This window comes from Podarcis liolepis (genome assembly GCF_965112155.1).
Source record: "Podarcis liolepis genome assembly, chromosome: 6".
In the NCBI taxonomy this organism is placed as follows: domain Eukaryota; kingdom Metazoa; phylum Chordata; class Lepidosauria; order Squamata; family Lacertidae; genus Podarcis; species Podarcis liolepis.
The window spans coordinates 43,514,014-43,531,024 of NC_139559.1; the positions used below are offsets into that span (position 1 = coordinate 43,514,014).

Genomic DNA, 17,011 nt, shown 5'->3' on the forward strand with positions numbered 1-17,011 from the left:
AGGAGGAAAGAGCGGAGGAAGAGGTGGAGCAAGGCTAGGGTCTTAAACTGGTGTCTGGGGGGAGGAGACTCAGACGGAGCTTCAGCGGTCTAGAGTTTCAGACGTAGAGCTGCACGCTGCGGCTGTAAAAACGAAAATGAACTTCAATAAAGACTTTTGTATATAACAACGAACTGGCGTTGGTCCTTTGTGAGCTGGGACCTTGGGCAGCTCTGACACATGTGAACTTGGGCTTGTAGTAGTGATGTAAACATAATCCATTTTATCACTCACTTTATGACACCACACTTTATGGAAGCTATGATGACACTGCTGTTTTCTGAAGCAAATAAACAAATTGTGGATAATATAATCAAGCTCCTAGCCTGATTAAAGATGCAGACATGCCACCCACATGGTACATTTGCTGGAAAAAACATCACTGAACACTGGTATTGAGGCATCTGATCAAGACCTGTATTTTAAAATGAGCTTAAAAAATATATTTGTAAATGTTTGTATCTTTCATGCCAGGCTGAAACCAGCTGGCTAAGTACTTTGGCAGATGTTTATCTTCCTAAACAGGGCCCCTCTGATTTATAGCATTAGCAGGAGACGAGTACCTCAAAGCTGTAAAATGAAATTACAGGCTGGGAGCAAAGGTTACAGTGACCATACATATTACAGAATACAATCAAGCTGCAAAAACACAATTAATAGTTGGTAAATAGTGAGATTTATTGTTTAACAGAAAATAATACTAGGTGCCTCCCATTAGACTTGAGCCATATTTTCATAAGGTTAAAGGGCAAGAGCTAATAGGAACAGCAGCTGGCTTGAAAGGGGGGTGTAAATTTAAGGGGTTGCTTTTGGAAACTGTTTTTACTAAGTTCCTTTCTTTCTAAAAAGCTATATATGTTAATGTATGAAATATATTGGCTTAATGTAATTATGCAAAGGATTTAGAAAGTAAGAAATGTTAGATTCTTATGTTAGATTCTTATTTCATTGATGGTGTGTGAGAAGGTGAACCCAAGATCTCTGTTTAAGATAAAAATTAAAACCATGAGCCATCTGTTGGAGTGAAGGGGTAATAGGGCAATAGGGCAATAGGGCAAAGATGATCTGGTAATTAAGATGCCTTGTCGAGGCAAATGTAAGATATATGGCTACTTGTCTGCCATTTATGGATAGAAGGAAATATAGCTCTTTGTCTCCCATAAAAGGTAATAGGAAATGGGTGTATCTTTTATGATTGGTTCTAGCAAACAGCCAATAGGAATTTCAACCAGGCTGATTGGACAGAGGCAGCCAAAGGAGGAGCAAGGGGGCTGGGCTGAGGAAATATAAGTGCTGGCCATCAGGGCTGGAGTGGGCAGAGCTTTGGTATCCATATACCACTGTGTCTCTCATTTATTTGTCTGACAAATAAATTATTATTTTAATTTCTCTATTGCTGCGTTGAATATTTCATTCCAGCTAAGCATTAACCACAAGCAGGGTGCTACAGTATACCTGAGCAATAATATCTGCTATGTGAAGTATGGACCCACCATATGGACAGGCCGCAGGCCGGGTCGTCCTCTTATATAGCTGCTGGGATTGACAAGGCATCTGACCCTCACCTGAATCTCATAGCTCTCCTGTAGCTGCCTCTGATTAGTTATCATTTAACTCTTGGGGAAAATAATTAGCATCACATGTCATGCGCATGGAAGTTGCCGAACCAATTAACCAACTAGAAGAATTACTGTGAATAGCGCCCGTTTTCCTATAACTTGATATTGCTGGATAGTTTTGATGAACTGCAAAAGCATTTTTAGTTTGCTTTCTGTTGCCGCCTGCAGCCTGCCCAGGCCCATAGTTGTGTATAGGATGCAGATCTGAAAGGGCCACATAGGGTAAACCACCCAAAAGGTATGCTGAAGAGTTTGCTAAAACAGTCGTCGTAGATACAGCTGTTGTTAGTAACTCAGAGAAGGTTTGGGAACCTTCAAGCTTCCAAGAGGTCCAGAGTTTAACTTCAGAGGATGCTGAGCCATGGTTAAATGCCATGAAGGCTGAACTTGATTCCTTAGAGAGGAACAAGACATGGGAACTAGTTCCTGGCCTGCCCAGGCCACAAAAGGTTTACAAAGTTCAGCTATTGCAAAAGTTTTTCAGTGTTAATTTTATGCATTTTTAAAAATCACCATGGTATTTAACAATACAGTGGTACCTTGGGTTAAGAACTTAATTCGTTCTGGAGGTCCGTTCTTAACCTGAAACTGTTCTTATCCTGAAGCATCACTTTAGCTAATGGGGCCTCCAGCTGCCGCTGTGCTGCCGCTGCACGATTTCTGTTCTCATCCTGAAGCAAAGTTCTTAAGCCAAGGTAATATTTCTGGGTTAGTGGAGTCTGTAACCTGAAGTGTCTGTAACCCGAGGTACCACTGTAATATCTTAGTCATCATGCATAAATTGTGCACATAGCTAATAAGCTGCTCCTCATTATCACAAGAGGTTTGCCCTTAACAATGCAGCCTTAAGAAGAAAATATGATACTTTCCCAAAAGGAATACATTATACCAGACAGGGAAGTAAAGTATAATGGTATGCCTGTAACCACTTGGCACTGATCATGTGTATCATCTCTAGCCAAATGGGAATCACACCTGTTTGCCCCACCCCATGTGCTTTCAGTGTACACTTCTGAAAGTGTGTGCACAACTACAAATTTCATCCCTCTGCAGCATCCCCATGCCCTGCTGCACACGTGCTATTCAGAGGGTTGCTTGGCCCTCAGGAGTGATTTTAGGGGGCATAGGATAATGTAATGCAGAGAGAAACCAAGAACACTGCACAAATCAAATTCCACTCATCTATCTATAGCCCATGTTAGTTTACAACACACTCAGTGGATGTTGTTGTTGATTATTATGATGAGAGAGAGAGAGAGGTGATGGTTTGAGCTAGTGGACTAAGATTAACATTCCAAGACTGCCATCTACTGTAAACGCTATTTAGCAGTGGCCCACCCAGTGTTGGTGAACACTTCAATTTCTTTATGTTGGGCACATTATTTTTAAATTGTAGAGGTTCCTCTATGCTATGAACTGTTTTACATTTGCTTATATATGGCACAAATAAATACAGATTTACATATCTGTGTGTGCAAATGTTCCACCATATATGAAAGGGATAAATTATTACTTGGAATCAACCCGACAAGTTTAAATAAATTCTACTTAGAGTAGACCCATTGGGGAATTCAACATTGCTCTAAGAAGATTGTACCATTAGCGCAAACATTTCTGTTTGCCCATTGGAGCATGCTCCCAAACTGCTGTTCCAGGGATTTTCTGACCCTCCAGAACAGACTTGGGGGCATGCAAGGGGAAGAGAGAGTTGGAAAAGCCCCTCTGTGCTAGTGGGAGTCATTGCACTGGCTTCTGCTAGTGGAACTAGGTAGTTGAATCCAGCCAACGGAAATGAAGGGACCTAAGTTACTCAAATCGCTTAATACATCTACTCTTAGTAGAACTAATGTTCACAACACATCCCATGCCTTCCCTCCAAAATGGGATCCAAGGCAGCTTACAAAAGGCAATCAGAAGTTGAACAATGGGGCCCGGGCACCAAACATGCCCTTCTCCTGAAGTGCCATCTGTTCTTGGGCCAGCCTGCCTTGGAAATGGCCATCTGCTGCCATCTTTGTTAAATTGTAGGAGAGGGATTAAAAATAATTTATTTGCCTGTGCTTCTGATTGCACTGTGGCATGATGATCTTCTACTGCTGCTTTGGGATTTAATTGTGCCTCTTTATTTGACTGCTGCCCCTCTGCTATTTATATTTTATTTTTTGCAACTTGATATTTAATGCAATTCAACATACACCTCATGTATGTGGTTTGGATTGAGTGGAGGCAGTGCTTTTTTCTTTAAAAAAATGTTTAGGGGTACTCTCATTTTCCAACTCATATTGAAATATTGCCCCTCAATGAGGCCAAACATAGATCCGAGGAAGCAGGAACAGAAGGGCGAACTCTCGGCCATGTGGCTGTTTAAATGCCGCAAGCCACGCTCCCTAGCCAAGCAGACTGTCTGGCTGTGGCCATGACACTACTGGGATTCCCCCTATGGTGCAGGGGACTAGCCACGCCGCCCGCTGGATGCAGGAAGAGTCCAAGGCCTGACTGCAACCCAGCCCACCTCAGAAGATGATCGGCTTTCACAGAATGTTTAGGGGTATGCACACCCTGTGTCCCCCCCAGAAAAAAGCACTGAGTGGAGTCATTCCTTTGGTCATTTCAGCCAGTGCAGCCAGCCTCCCACCAGCACAGACCTTACCCACCCCACCCACTGAATCTGCAGGCATGCAGGATGCTAGCCAGGGGTATCGCTGCCAGTGCAGCCCCACAGAAGGCCCTGAAATGGGGTCTGCCCAAGCTACTCTCCCAACTGGCAGCGCCAGCAGAAAGCCTGTTTCAGACCCAATCTACCTCTCCCCACCACCACCTTCTGCTGAGTAACCAGGTTGCAGATGCAGCAGTAACTCCACCGCTCCACAGAGCTTCATCAGTATTGCACGCCCATGTTGTGTTGTTAATTTATTCTGGATCTCAGCTAGGGTATTTTGGCAAGTTAAAAGGTGGGTTGTCATTTCTAAACAGAGTGATATTGTTATGCGTTTGTGGGTACCAGACTCCTCTAAATTCCTGGGCCCAGTAGAGGTTAGAATTTAATCAAGGCAATTGTTAATACAGTATATAAGATAGGCCAATTTTCTGAGCAGAAAAACAACTGAGATTATGGGCTATTAGAAGGACAAAGGGAAGGTGCTAAGCCATTAAGAAAGCCATTAAGACAGCAAGGGCTCTGTACTAGATGTCAAGCGATTGGGAACCCTCCTGCTCAGAAGAACAAAATAAAGGGTTTAGAGTTGGCTGGGATGTGACCTGGAGGGGAAAGGTTGCAGTCGGGTAAAGGCAGCAAGCTGGAGAGAGGGTTAGACCCATGGCTGGTGTCTGTTTGAATCCAAGGCTACAGCTATAGGAGAAACAAGACCCTCTTGTTTCTGTTAATGCTGTGAACCCCTCCATCATAGAAGGGGTTAATGCTGTGAAACCCTGCATCGTAGGCTCAGGTTATGTAAATAAACACATATCCTAAAGACACCACAGTCTCCACTGTGCCGCACTTCCAAAAGGAAACATGGACCGTGAGTAAGCACACCTGGAACCTTTGGAATCTTGCATCACTCAAAGATTGGGACAACATGCAACACTATTAATTTGGGCAGAATCCAGCCTAAATTAAGATACTGTTTATTATTATTTGTTTGTTTTTCTGTGATGGAATGGGGGGCAGAATACACGGAATTCCTGGGCAATTTCACATCTAAGCAATCACCACACTGAGATTGGACTGGGGAGGGATGCTTAGCATGCTGAAGGTTTAATCTTTGGCATCTCCAAGTATTATTATTATTATTATTATTATTATTATTAATTGAATTTGTATACTGCCCTTCATCCAAAGTTCCGAGGGCAGTTCACAACAGAAAACTACAAAATGAGATCAGGTAGCAGGAATTGTGAAATACTGTCCGCCTGGAAATCTAAAGAATCTCTACCAGTCAGAGTAGACAGTGCTGGGCTATATAAAGAAAACTTCCTCTGTTGCTAGTATTAACTTTAACAAAATTGCTGCATCGTATGCCTTTGGATTATGCCCTCCCCATTTTCAAGTCCCTTTGGTGATTCCCTCCTATGCACGAGCCTATGTTGGGTGAGCTACATTTAGCTCCATGACATCTTGCCCAGGGACATAAAAAGTCACATCTTCTTCTTTAAATTTATCATGAATGAAAGTAAGAACACCCAGCCAATATATTTTACCAAAAAGACATCAGCACAAACATACTTTAGCCATGCCTGGTAGATTTTATTTGTAGGCAAAGGGGTCTGCTGTGGACCACAAGGCTACATAATTTTAATCATCTCTCCTTGATGGAAACCACCTGTTAATATTTAAGGGTAGTTGCAGCACTTGCAGTTGTCATCAAAAACCAATCCAGCTGCACAGCTGAAACTGTGAGTCTGATGGTTAGCGCATACGTAGAATTTGGTCTTGTCTTCTGGATCTGCATGGATACCATCCGGTTGGTTGGCACAAAAGTTACCAGGCACTGGGGGCCCCACAGTTGTTGTTGCAGGAGGAGGAGTAGGACCTGTATCTCCGTTAGTTGTAGTAGTAGTTGTGGAAGGGGTTGGAGTTACACCACCAGGGCAGTCTGGCACAATAGGCTCTAAAATTAATATTTAACAACACAGTGAGAAAATCATATTCCTATGGAATCATACTAAAGGACTAAGCCACCCAGGGAAGGTGTGTTTATGCAAACAGGTCATATCAATTTAGATACAAATAAATAAATAAGAAAGTGCTCCCAGGCAAAGCTCATTGTGTGCATATGTAAACCAAAGATGTCCAGTCTACTTGCCTTCTTGCAAATGCTATTCATTTCATTGAGGTACATGATCAACTAGGGGCTGACTTGCACTTCACATGGGAGACAGGCTTAAGGCTTGGGAATTTGTGACTCCCATTGAACACAGAACCCTGTAAAGGAATTCTGTATGTTCATAATTATATGGGATCATATGATCATATTATATGAGATCATATGATGGATATATCAAGGGGAATCCCCAACTCGGTGTTGCTTATTTCCACTGTTTGTTTACAGGCATGGTCCTCTTCTCACACTTTAGAAAATGGCTTCATGATTGATTGATTGATTGATTGATTGATTGATTCACAACATTTACCGGTATATGCTGCTTGATTGTAATAAAACCATTAATGAATTTAATTACAAATAAATAAAGTATTAAAATGATCAACAAATTTGGCGGTAGCGCGCTTCTGCGCAGATGACAGAAGCTGCTTCCGGGCATGCACAAATCATGGCAAACCCAGTGTTTACTTCCAGGTTTGCCGCAGACGCAACTTGGAACGTCCGTGAAACAAGGCATATGTAAGTCGAGGTTCCACTGTATAGCATATATTCAACACAAAAAACAAAGGCATTTTGTTGTTGACAAAGGACAGCTGGACATATAAAGGGCCCCATTACCATCAGTAGCTTAGGGCCTCATCAAACCTAAATCTGGCCCTATGTGGAATCATTCTGAGGTTAAAATAATCCCAGGATATTATGTCCTAAGTATGAGAAGCCCAGGGAATGCAACATAAAAAAATAAAGGGAAACCTTGCTCCATTCCGCACTGCCAATGTGAGTGTCCTTGTGTGAGCAGCAGAGGCGTAGCAATTGTGCTAAGATCCTGACATTGCTGCTGTGCAAGGTCACCAGTTATGACCATGTGCCAGAGACTGAATCCTTAAGCATTCACACTGTTTCTGGTGATTTAGGAGCAGTGTATAACCATTCCTAGTCTTGGAGCCATATTGGAAGCATTATTTAAACAGTAAGTCAAATATTCTATTTACTTAACCATGCCTATTTACTTAACAATAACATAACTGAGCAGGAATATTTTTTCCAAGTGTCCTAGATCATTGAACAAAGGAGTTACAGATGGAAACTTCAGTGGGAAACCGCTGAACTGTAGTTTATCAGGCAATTCATTTCTGTCACTGGTAGCTTAAACTGAGATTAAGTTAATGCCAGGGTGTCATCACGATCACTGCTGCCTTGCTAATTTGTCACTGTCACTATCTTGCTTTCAGGTAATCAACACAGTCTGTTCTTTCTGCATTTCATTTTCCTCTTACCTCAGTCCTCTACATTCCCACCATCACGCTTTTTGTTTGTATATCGGTTTGCTACTTCATGCAACTCATGCCATGAATTGTATCCATCCCATGAACACTTCTGCCATAGGAAATTTGCTCATCTTTAAGATGCCACAAGATCCTAACATGGCTACCCTTCTGGAAACAGCTTACCATTTGATTCAAGAAGTCTCTTCAGCTCATTTATTAAAGGATATTTTCCTTCATTACAGAAAGTACCCAGAAAATCATCCAGATCAATTGCCCAAACCATGGCACCTCCAAAATTGTTCTCTTTCAGGTATTTGACCTGGCAAAAAAACAAAACAAAAAGCTATTTAATAAAAAAAATTCCACAGCATTTTTCCTTTTCATTTCATATCTGTTACTCAAACCACTTCTTATTTGGACAGCGATAATTCACATCTTTGCTAAATCCCGTGTCAGTTCAAACACGCAGTCCACGTACGTCCTAATTTTAGGAAAATGGTAAAAAGAAAATGAAACACATTCATCTTACTTTGTATTTGTAGCTGCAAATGTCATCATATCCAACCCATTCATTACCCTTGTAGGTATATGGAACTTTCTGGTCATCAATCCATTCTTTTGTGGCAGTTTTTAAAAATGTGCAAATCTGTGAAAACATTACACACACAAAAATCATTCTACAATTATTAATACCAGAGGACATCATTGTGAGCTCAGCTTTGGCCCCCGTTTTGTGCTGATTCAGGCACCTAAAAACTAATAAGGGTTAGGGTTTCCTGAGAAGGATTTTCTCTCATATCAGAGCATCCCCTGACACATCTATCTCTGAATGGCCACATTTTTCTAAGGCCTTGATCTGAACCTCTGTGTAGAGTAAATCATTAATATTTCAAACTGGACCTCTAGAAGAAATCTAAAAAGAGGGTGTGGACCTGGAAACAGAGGATAAGAAAAGCAAGCCACAGCTAAGCACCTATTATTGAGCACAAGAAATCACATTTGATAAGGTAAATGTCTGATATTGTTTAAAATGCTGGCATAAGCATGATAGCTATAGAGAGAAACATTTATGACAAAACTATTGTAGTCCAGTTCTCTAAATGGGTGTTTAAATAATCTAAGACTGAGTATAGCATGTGGGGAGGGGTGGCCTTCCAATAATGCCACTACTTGGGAACATGTGCCAGCACTGTGAGAACATGCAATCCATTAGTTTATCAGTCTTAGTCCATGCCAACTGCACTATGTGGTAGTCCTCTCATATTGCATGGGACATTATTAGCGGACCTGTTGCCATTAAGCAATGTTGCAAGAGCACAAGATGGCGACAGGACATGGAATGCTAAGTCTTTCAGCTCCAACTAAGGATACTTCCACATTCATCCTTTTCTCTAGAATTGCCATTTAATTAATTTTGTAATAAGATGCTGTTGTTCCAGGTTGTCCAACATACGCAGAGAAAGTGCTTATTAAAGCAAGCAGTTGTTGAGTTGTTTTACAGCAGACAAAGAGCCTTGCTTACTCCTAGGTCTCTGGGCTTCTTCCTCCTACTCACCTCTACAGGAAGCTCCTTCTTCAAGTACTCCCCCTTTGACCCAGGAACTAAACATATACACAGTCATATCGCATTTAACCTGCATGAAAAGCCTGACAAGCGGAGCGGAGCTTGAAAGAGAGTTGCGCAAGAGAGTTACCTCATAGTAGGCCCAGAAGCCTGCCTCGCGGGTGTAAGGGCCAGCAGAGCCAGCCCCAGATACAGGTGCACAAACACCTGTATCTGATGAAGTAAGCCTGAAAGTGCGCCCATAGGTGGGGAAACCCATAAGCAGCTTTTGAGCTGGGACACCATTGTCCTTCCAGTATTGCATGGCATAATCCTGAGGAAAAGGGGAAGGGTGGAATTAGGACTCAGTATATTCATCTGTCTCGTGAAAAACACACAATAATAGCATTTCTAGGATCAGGAGGCTTTACTTACACAGTTGAAATACCTTAAATCACCCTGGTCTTTGGATCCCACATACAAGGGGCTGTTGTGTCCTGTGCAGGTATCCCAACCACCATGGAAGTCATATGTCATTACACTGATGAAATCTAAAAGTCTGGAATAAATCAAACAAAACCATTGCTATAGCTAGTACATGGTTTCTTACAGACCACTGTGTTTTAAGCAGTGAGCTGGGGACTACCAGTGGGCCTCGGACCACTTTTAGGTGGGCCTCAGTGCCACAGTACCTCCTCACTTACCCACCTTGTGCCCCTGCCCCTTTAGCTATGCTGTAGTTTTTGGCTGGGCCAGTGCCAACACCTGCAGCTCCTCACATAGTGGTCAGGACACAGATGTTCGGGAGCAAGGAGGAAAAGGAGATCTCCCTCCTATGTGGGCAAAGGGCAAGAGGAGGTGCTGAAGACAGAAGACAAATATTTAGAAAAATAAATAAACTAGGAACAGAGAAGAGGATAAGAGAGGGAAGATGCTCTAGGAGGAAGTAAATGTCAAAGGGGTAGAGAGGAAAGGTGAAAGAAACTCACAGTTTGGAGAGGAATGGGGTACAAGTGAAATGTGATAGAAGAGTGGGAGAAGAAAGGCAACACAAGAGTAAAAAAAAATACTTTGAGCAGCATGTGGACAAGCAGAAGGGAAAATATAAAATCAAAAGCTGTCTTCACTCAGCACTTCTGGATTAGCAGATTCTGCCCAAAACAGGGACTCCAAGTTACAAAACCTCCAGAGCTTATGTCTGTACTTAGCTCGAAGAAGGCTGAACTATGGAATTCCTTGCCACAAGAAAATAATTGTGGAGAAGAATTTATCAATTTCAAGAGAGTGATTAGATATCAGCAGAAAATGGTGTTGATATTTGCCAGCTTACTAGGCCAAGCTCCACCACCAATATGTGACTGGCTCTGGCTCTGAGTCAAGGTGGGCCTTGGTAGTTTTCAGTTATCTCAAGTGATGCCCTGAGGTAAAAAATATGAGAACCCCTGTCATTGAGTAATGACATAAGAAACGCTGGAAAATCCAGTACCAGGCTATGGTATGACTCTATAATCTTCCTAGGTTTTCATCAGTGACACTGGTACTTAACTGCGCAAAATGGAAATTCTACCACTAATTTAGGAGCAGAGTTGAAATCCTCATTTGAGCTTCCTGGTACTTACTGTCCTATTGCAGCAATTTCATATCCAGCATCAATGGTCCCTTTGCCAGCAGAAACTGCAGCTGTGATCAAAAGCCTTTTCCCATTACATTTACCGTTCTCAAAGGCAGCCAGCATTTCCTGTGGAGAGATACAGTATTGAGAATCATGTTGTTTACTGTTGTTTCTCATGAGTATCTGTTATTCACACATTTCTATAGGATACATTGAAACAGCCCCAAATTTGTTAACGTGTTACATAAATTTATGGTTATTTCACCAGCCACCTTATTGGCATGTATGTCTTTTTTTTAAGTTGTCAAACACCACTTTGATCTACAGACATATTGTACGTAAATGTTAGAACATTCCACACTATCAGCTTGTTGGACATTTGTTGCATTCATTCCACTGCATTCATTCCAGTGCATTTCCCTGCACTAAAAATATAACATTTTTATACCTGGGCGGGGGGGCGGGGAGGGAATGGGTTTCTTGTCCCAAGACGTGCTTCCATTCCTTTTCTGAATTGTGAGTGAAACATAATAGTGCAAGAGCCATACCTATTGATCGATTTCCTTTTTTGCACGATTAATGATGAGCAACACGACTACCCACCCAAACCAATTTTTGAACTTTTTTAAGAGCTGCTGTTATTTAAAATGACAGAGCCTTGTGGGACTTTTCTTCCTCCATCTATCTTCTCCTGCCACTATGTGAGCAGGACTGGGGAGGAAAGGCCTAGGGCCATTTGAGAACCCATCACAGGCCACATCCAGCTCAGAAGTCAGAGGTTCCCTACTCCTGCCTTAAAGATTAACAGACTAGTGTCCTGTGGTGCTACTGAACTCTCTTCCATTGTTTTCTGCAAGTGACCAACATGCCTACACCCATTTAAGTCATTATTATTACTAAGTTATTGGTCATGCCCTGTTGCTTATATTTTAGCTGCTGATGCTGCTATTCTTTTAAATCCTTGGAGGAAGAGTGTCACCTGTTGTACAGTGTGCAGCTCTGGTATAGCAGTGCTAATCTAACAATTGTGTTGTTTAAAGTGACAAAAGCCAGAAAGTCTACAAAATATGCCAAAAATATTTTGTCCCAATCATTTAAGCTTTCGTGCAGGACATCAATCCAGCGTAGTGAATAACTGCACATAAACTTTATGTACAACTGTAAGACATAAGGAAAGTGTGGTTTCAAGGGGGTTTTGGGAATCAAACATTACTGCTGATTTTCTGAAGCACAGATTGTGGGGGATTATCAGAACTAGTGTGTTGGTTTCTCACCCGAATCAGGATTGTGAAGCGTTGCTTGTCTTCGGGAGGACTTCCCCTCGATCCTGGGTATTCAAAGTCCAGGTCAATCCCATCAAACCCAAACTTACAAAGATATTCAATCACTGAGTCAATGAAGATTTTACGATTGGTAGCTGAGGCAACCATTTCAGTGAACCTAGGAAGAGGGGGTTCTTAGACAATTTCACACATGCCTTTGCATACCATTTAGATATCATTCCCTTTCTATTAAACAAAATATATTATCCTGTTTAATGTATGTATGCCCTCTTTTGCAACTGATATTATACATACTCCCATAATCAGGAGTATGTATAAAACACAATTGCACAGTGAAAGATTAGTAACAGATGCACAATTTACACCCTAAGAATTGCGGCAAACTTCTTCCCTTACTTAATGAATGCTGCTATGTACTTTATAAACTTTATCACAACCATGTTGGAGCCACTTCTCCAAGACCATCTCCCACACAGCTCAAGTAATGTTTAAATGGCCCGATCACTGGTTAGATGTCTGATCATATAGATCTTTCCCATGTAACTGGCATTCCGGCATTCCTTCATGGCAAAGCATTGATTCCTTGGCTGGAGTCTGTGCAATCAGTCCCCACTCATAGGGTTGAGTCCTTTAAATATTGCTCTAGTCATGCAGAAGCTGCCCATGGGCAAGCGGCTTGGGAAACATTTAAGAGGAACCCGATAGAAGTATGATAGTTTGGACATTGCCTCATGCTCAGAGGCCAGAAGAAGGAAGGCTAAGTAGGACAGGTCAGGCAAAGGGAGTTCCCAGTACCCTGGATAGCTCCTCTGGTTAGCCATATCAGATTACGTTGTGCAAATGAAAGAAATATATGCAAATATGTCCATTTTGTAATAATTTATACAGAACTCAGAATTATTGGCATAGAACTAGATTATCATAGCACAAAATTGTGATTTGTTGCTTTTGTGTTTTTATTTAGAACACAGCATACACAGTTCTGCAGGTATCATGTCAATTATCCTCACTTTTTATTGACCCTATTCCTAGATAACAAGGTCACTGGAACCCCTCATCAAAAGTTGCTTTTACCCTGTTGGAGAGGTTTGTTATCACAACCCATACCTTATTCCTCAACCAGTGTCAGAATTTAATTTCAGATCATTGCTTGTCCATAGCTATCACTCTGACCTTATGTCTGCTTGCGTTTCAAAAGCTCAACAGGAACACACTCTATGGGTTCAGAGTCTTAATACTGTCACAGTTTAGTATGTATGTGGAAAGGGTACTCACTTTTGTGTGCCAAAATTCCAGCCTCCAATAGCTAGCAGTGTGACAAGATTGGGGTTGCTGTAAAACATGTAAGAGAATATCAGTCTAGAAACTTGCATGGTGATTCCAGAGTCAAAAGTGAAATGTTAAAGGAATGTTGAGATGCTGAACAAAAACCAAGGCACAAAGTTAATTATTATTATTATTATTATTATTATTATTATTATTATTATTTCTTTTTTTCAAGATCTTTTGCAACAATTTCTTGAAATTGAAATTTTAAAAATGATCCATGTTACATGCATGTACAAATAGACAAGGCTTCTTCAGATGACCTATTGATTCATCTTTATTTGCTTGCATGAAGCTTACATGGTAATTACACTATGGGCCTCTCCAAATGTGTTTGTTATTGTGCATTCGTGATTATTTGTGCTCACGTTTGCATCAAAACAGTTATATGTGATTCCGTCTTCAATACTATTTGCACCTCCATACATGGAAAATCGTGTTTTCACTTCATTCTGGAGAAAGAAAATACTGACCTCTTCTTAAGTGCTTGAAATTCAGGGAAGAGCCTGTCCTCATCATTCCATTCATAAGGGGCAATCTTATGTTGATTCATAGTGGCAAAGGCATATATCAAATGAGTACAGAGATTTGGATCAATGTTGTTTGGGAAGTATTTGGCCGGCTCTGGCCTATACTGAGACCAGTTGGTGAAATAGCACACTAGTTTGTAGGCAGAACCTGAAAAGGGGCAGGGGGGTGAAACCAAGATGAGCAACATTTGCAGAGCCCATTTTCATTCTTGCTGTCATTGTGCCTTATACAACTATGCTATAAAAACTATCCTAGCTAGTAAAATAGCCACTCGCTGCAAATTAGCCCTTGTTGGACATCTCCCACATCCACCTCCCACTGCCCACACAGGGAAGGTGTCTGTAAAAGGGGACCTCCTTGTGCATATTAGCTCTCCCTGCTCAGAGTCCCAAAACAGGGAGAGTTTGTGCATGTATACCAGGATCTCCTTTACAGATGTCCGTCTCCCCCAACACACACACACACACACACACACACAAACAGATTGTCAGAAGGGCTACTTTGTTTCAGAATTGGAGGGTTATACTTGGGGTGCAGGTGGCGCTGTGGGTTAAACCACGGAGCCTAGGACTTGCCAATCAGAAGGTCGGCGGTTTGAATTCCCATGACGGGGTGAGCTTCCGTTGCTCGGTCTCTGCTCCTGCCAACCTAGCAGTTCGAAAGCATCTCAAAGTGCAAGTAGATAAATAGGTACCACTCTGGTGGGAAGGTAAACGGCGTTTCCGTGCGCTGCTCTGGTTTACCAGAAGCAGCTTAGTTATGCTGGCCACATGACCCGGAAGCTGTACGCCTGCTCCCTCGGCCAATAAAGGGAGATGAGCGCAGCAACCCCAGAGTCGGCCACGACTGGACCTAATGGTCAGGGGTCCCTTTACCTTTACCTTTACCTTAAAGTGTTATACAAAGTTGGAAAAATACATACATATATTTTCCTCAGTGGGTGGGAAAATAGCTAGGCACGACTATTTTCAAGGATGAACAGGTGGAAGGGTTAAGCATCCCCTTTTCCCACCATGTGTCTCATGCAAGACTGTACTGTGATTTTTTAAAAAAATGAACAACTGGAGGAAATAATCACATATAGTTTGAAATAACTTGACCATCCTTCAGGGAAGTCTATTCTCGTTCTCACTGATCCTACTGAGATTCCAAAGTTGTTTCCCTATGGCATCCTCATGCCAAAATATCTATAAACTATACTTTTAAAGAGTTTTCTCCCTTCCAGACACCTTAATGCTATACTAGTCATTTGTTACCTAAGCAGTCATATTCACTGTGTGACCCCTTGTGGACTATAACAGCATAGTGAATATGGCTGGTTTAAACACTCTGCCTCACTAGAAAGCCACCCTTACTTTAGTCTCATTAACCATATAGGGAAAGTTTCTCACCAAGCTGCAGCTGCAGCAGAACCGCCAAACCTGCAAAAGAAAAGCGAACGTGTTAGAAACGGATAAAAATATTTTCATCAGTATGTAGAGTTGAATCAAAATGGAGGGGCCATGCTTCACACAATGCACCACCTGTGTGATGAACCAGCACCACCCTATACCCATTTTTAGGGTTATTTTTAGGATTCTGCCGCAAGGCAGAACAGAATAGTTCACCAAAAGCATTCCCTTCACTCTGATTTGGCTTTGTAACATCACTGTGTAGTCAAACCCAGCTGATTACTGTACCTGGCATCACCAAGAAGCCTGAGTTTCCAACCTTCTCTCTGATTTGGCTTCACGGTATTATCACATAGCTATATTTAACTGACTGGATGATGACATGATGAGATAGTGTTTTCTAAGTAGATTCTGACTACCTGGGATCACCTCAGGAAGATGCCTTCTTTCAAAAATATTGGAGAAATCCCACTATCAGTAGCTCCACATTTCCCCCATACATTTTATGTTGGCACAAATTTGGCATAACTCTAATAACAAGAGTTCCAAAGCATGTGACAGCATTTTGAACATTATTGCTCATTCTCAGAAGACAATACTGTGAAACCTTTTCTAGAACATTCACTTTATGGCTATTAAGACCAACTCTGTAGGAAACCTCTGTCCTTCCTAACAATTGTAGTAGGAAGCTTGAAAACTGCAAGGTATACTCACCAAAGCACAACAGACCCTTCCCCATCTTCCTGGTTTTTCCAACTGTGAGTGCCCAACTCCCAATGGTAAGATCTGCTTTATGTAGAGGGCAAAATCCCTCTTATCATTGTGGGACCCAGGCACCTGCAATGAGAGAGATAAGACTTCCAAAAAGTTCAGATGAAATATCACAGGTAGAAAATTTCATTTAGTCAAGGTCAACAACTGCTCAGAAGCCTTCACAAGGATAAAATCTCCCAAAGTCCCCTAAAGATTGCAATGGCATTGAATAGCCCATAGAACAGCTACGTCACCAAGTAGTTGCAATGAAAGTTGTGACAAATTCTAGCTCCTGATTCCCAACCACAATGGAATCCTAGGCATGTTTAATCAAAAGTAAGGCTGTGTACACATTACCAGCTTAAAACATAGCAAGGTTGTTCTTTTTCTCAATTTGGATTAAAGCTGATTTTGCAAGGGGCAACTCATCAAAACTTAGAATTTCATATGAAATCACCAGATAGATATGAGTTGTGGCTGATATAATGGGTGCCAGCATTGAGAATGTACTGGATGCAGCATAAATGGGAATGTGTGCACAGCCTAAGTCTCATCAACTTCAATGGGGCTTTCATTCAAGTAAGTATGCATAAGATTGCAGCCTAAGGCAACTTGCTAACAAAAGCTAGGTAGCAAACTAAAGGCTGCCATTCTCTACCCTAGAATGGAGTAATCTAGGGCTGCCATATGCCTGGGTTACAGGGAAATGGCGTCTGGGCATATCTTCAGAAAATATTCAAAATGTCTGGGGGAACCCAGACATATGGCAAGGTGAGGGTTAAGATTTTTAAAAAATCATTTTAAAATTCAAAAAAGGCTGAAA

The 17,011-nt window shown here is 41.6% G+C and overlaps 1 protein-coding gene across 1 annotated transcript; it reads right to left on the reverse strand.

Moving 5' to 3' along the window:
• Positions 1–5,883: 5,883 nt before the first annotated feature.
• LOC310709837 (acidic mammalian chitinase-like) lies at positions 5,884–16,174 on the reverse strand (the record flags this gene model as incomplete). Its single annotated transcript, XM_083509883.1, has 11 exons — positions 5,884–6,268; positions 7,933–8,068; positions 8,279–8,395; positions 9,444–9,626; positions 9,728–9,851; positions 10,912–11,030; positions 12,179–12,344; positions 13,463–13,519; positions 13,987–14,191; positions 15,436–15,465; positions 16,150–16,174. 11 exons carry the CDS (start codon positions 16,172–16,174, stop codon positions 5,991–5,993), a joined length of 1,440 nt encoding a protein of 479 aa, XP_083366009.1. The 3' UTR covers positions 5,884–5,990.
• Positions 16,175–17,011: the final 837 nt, after the last annotated feature.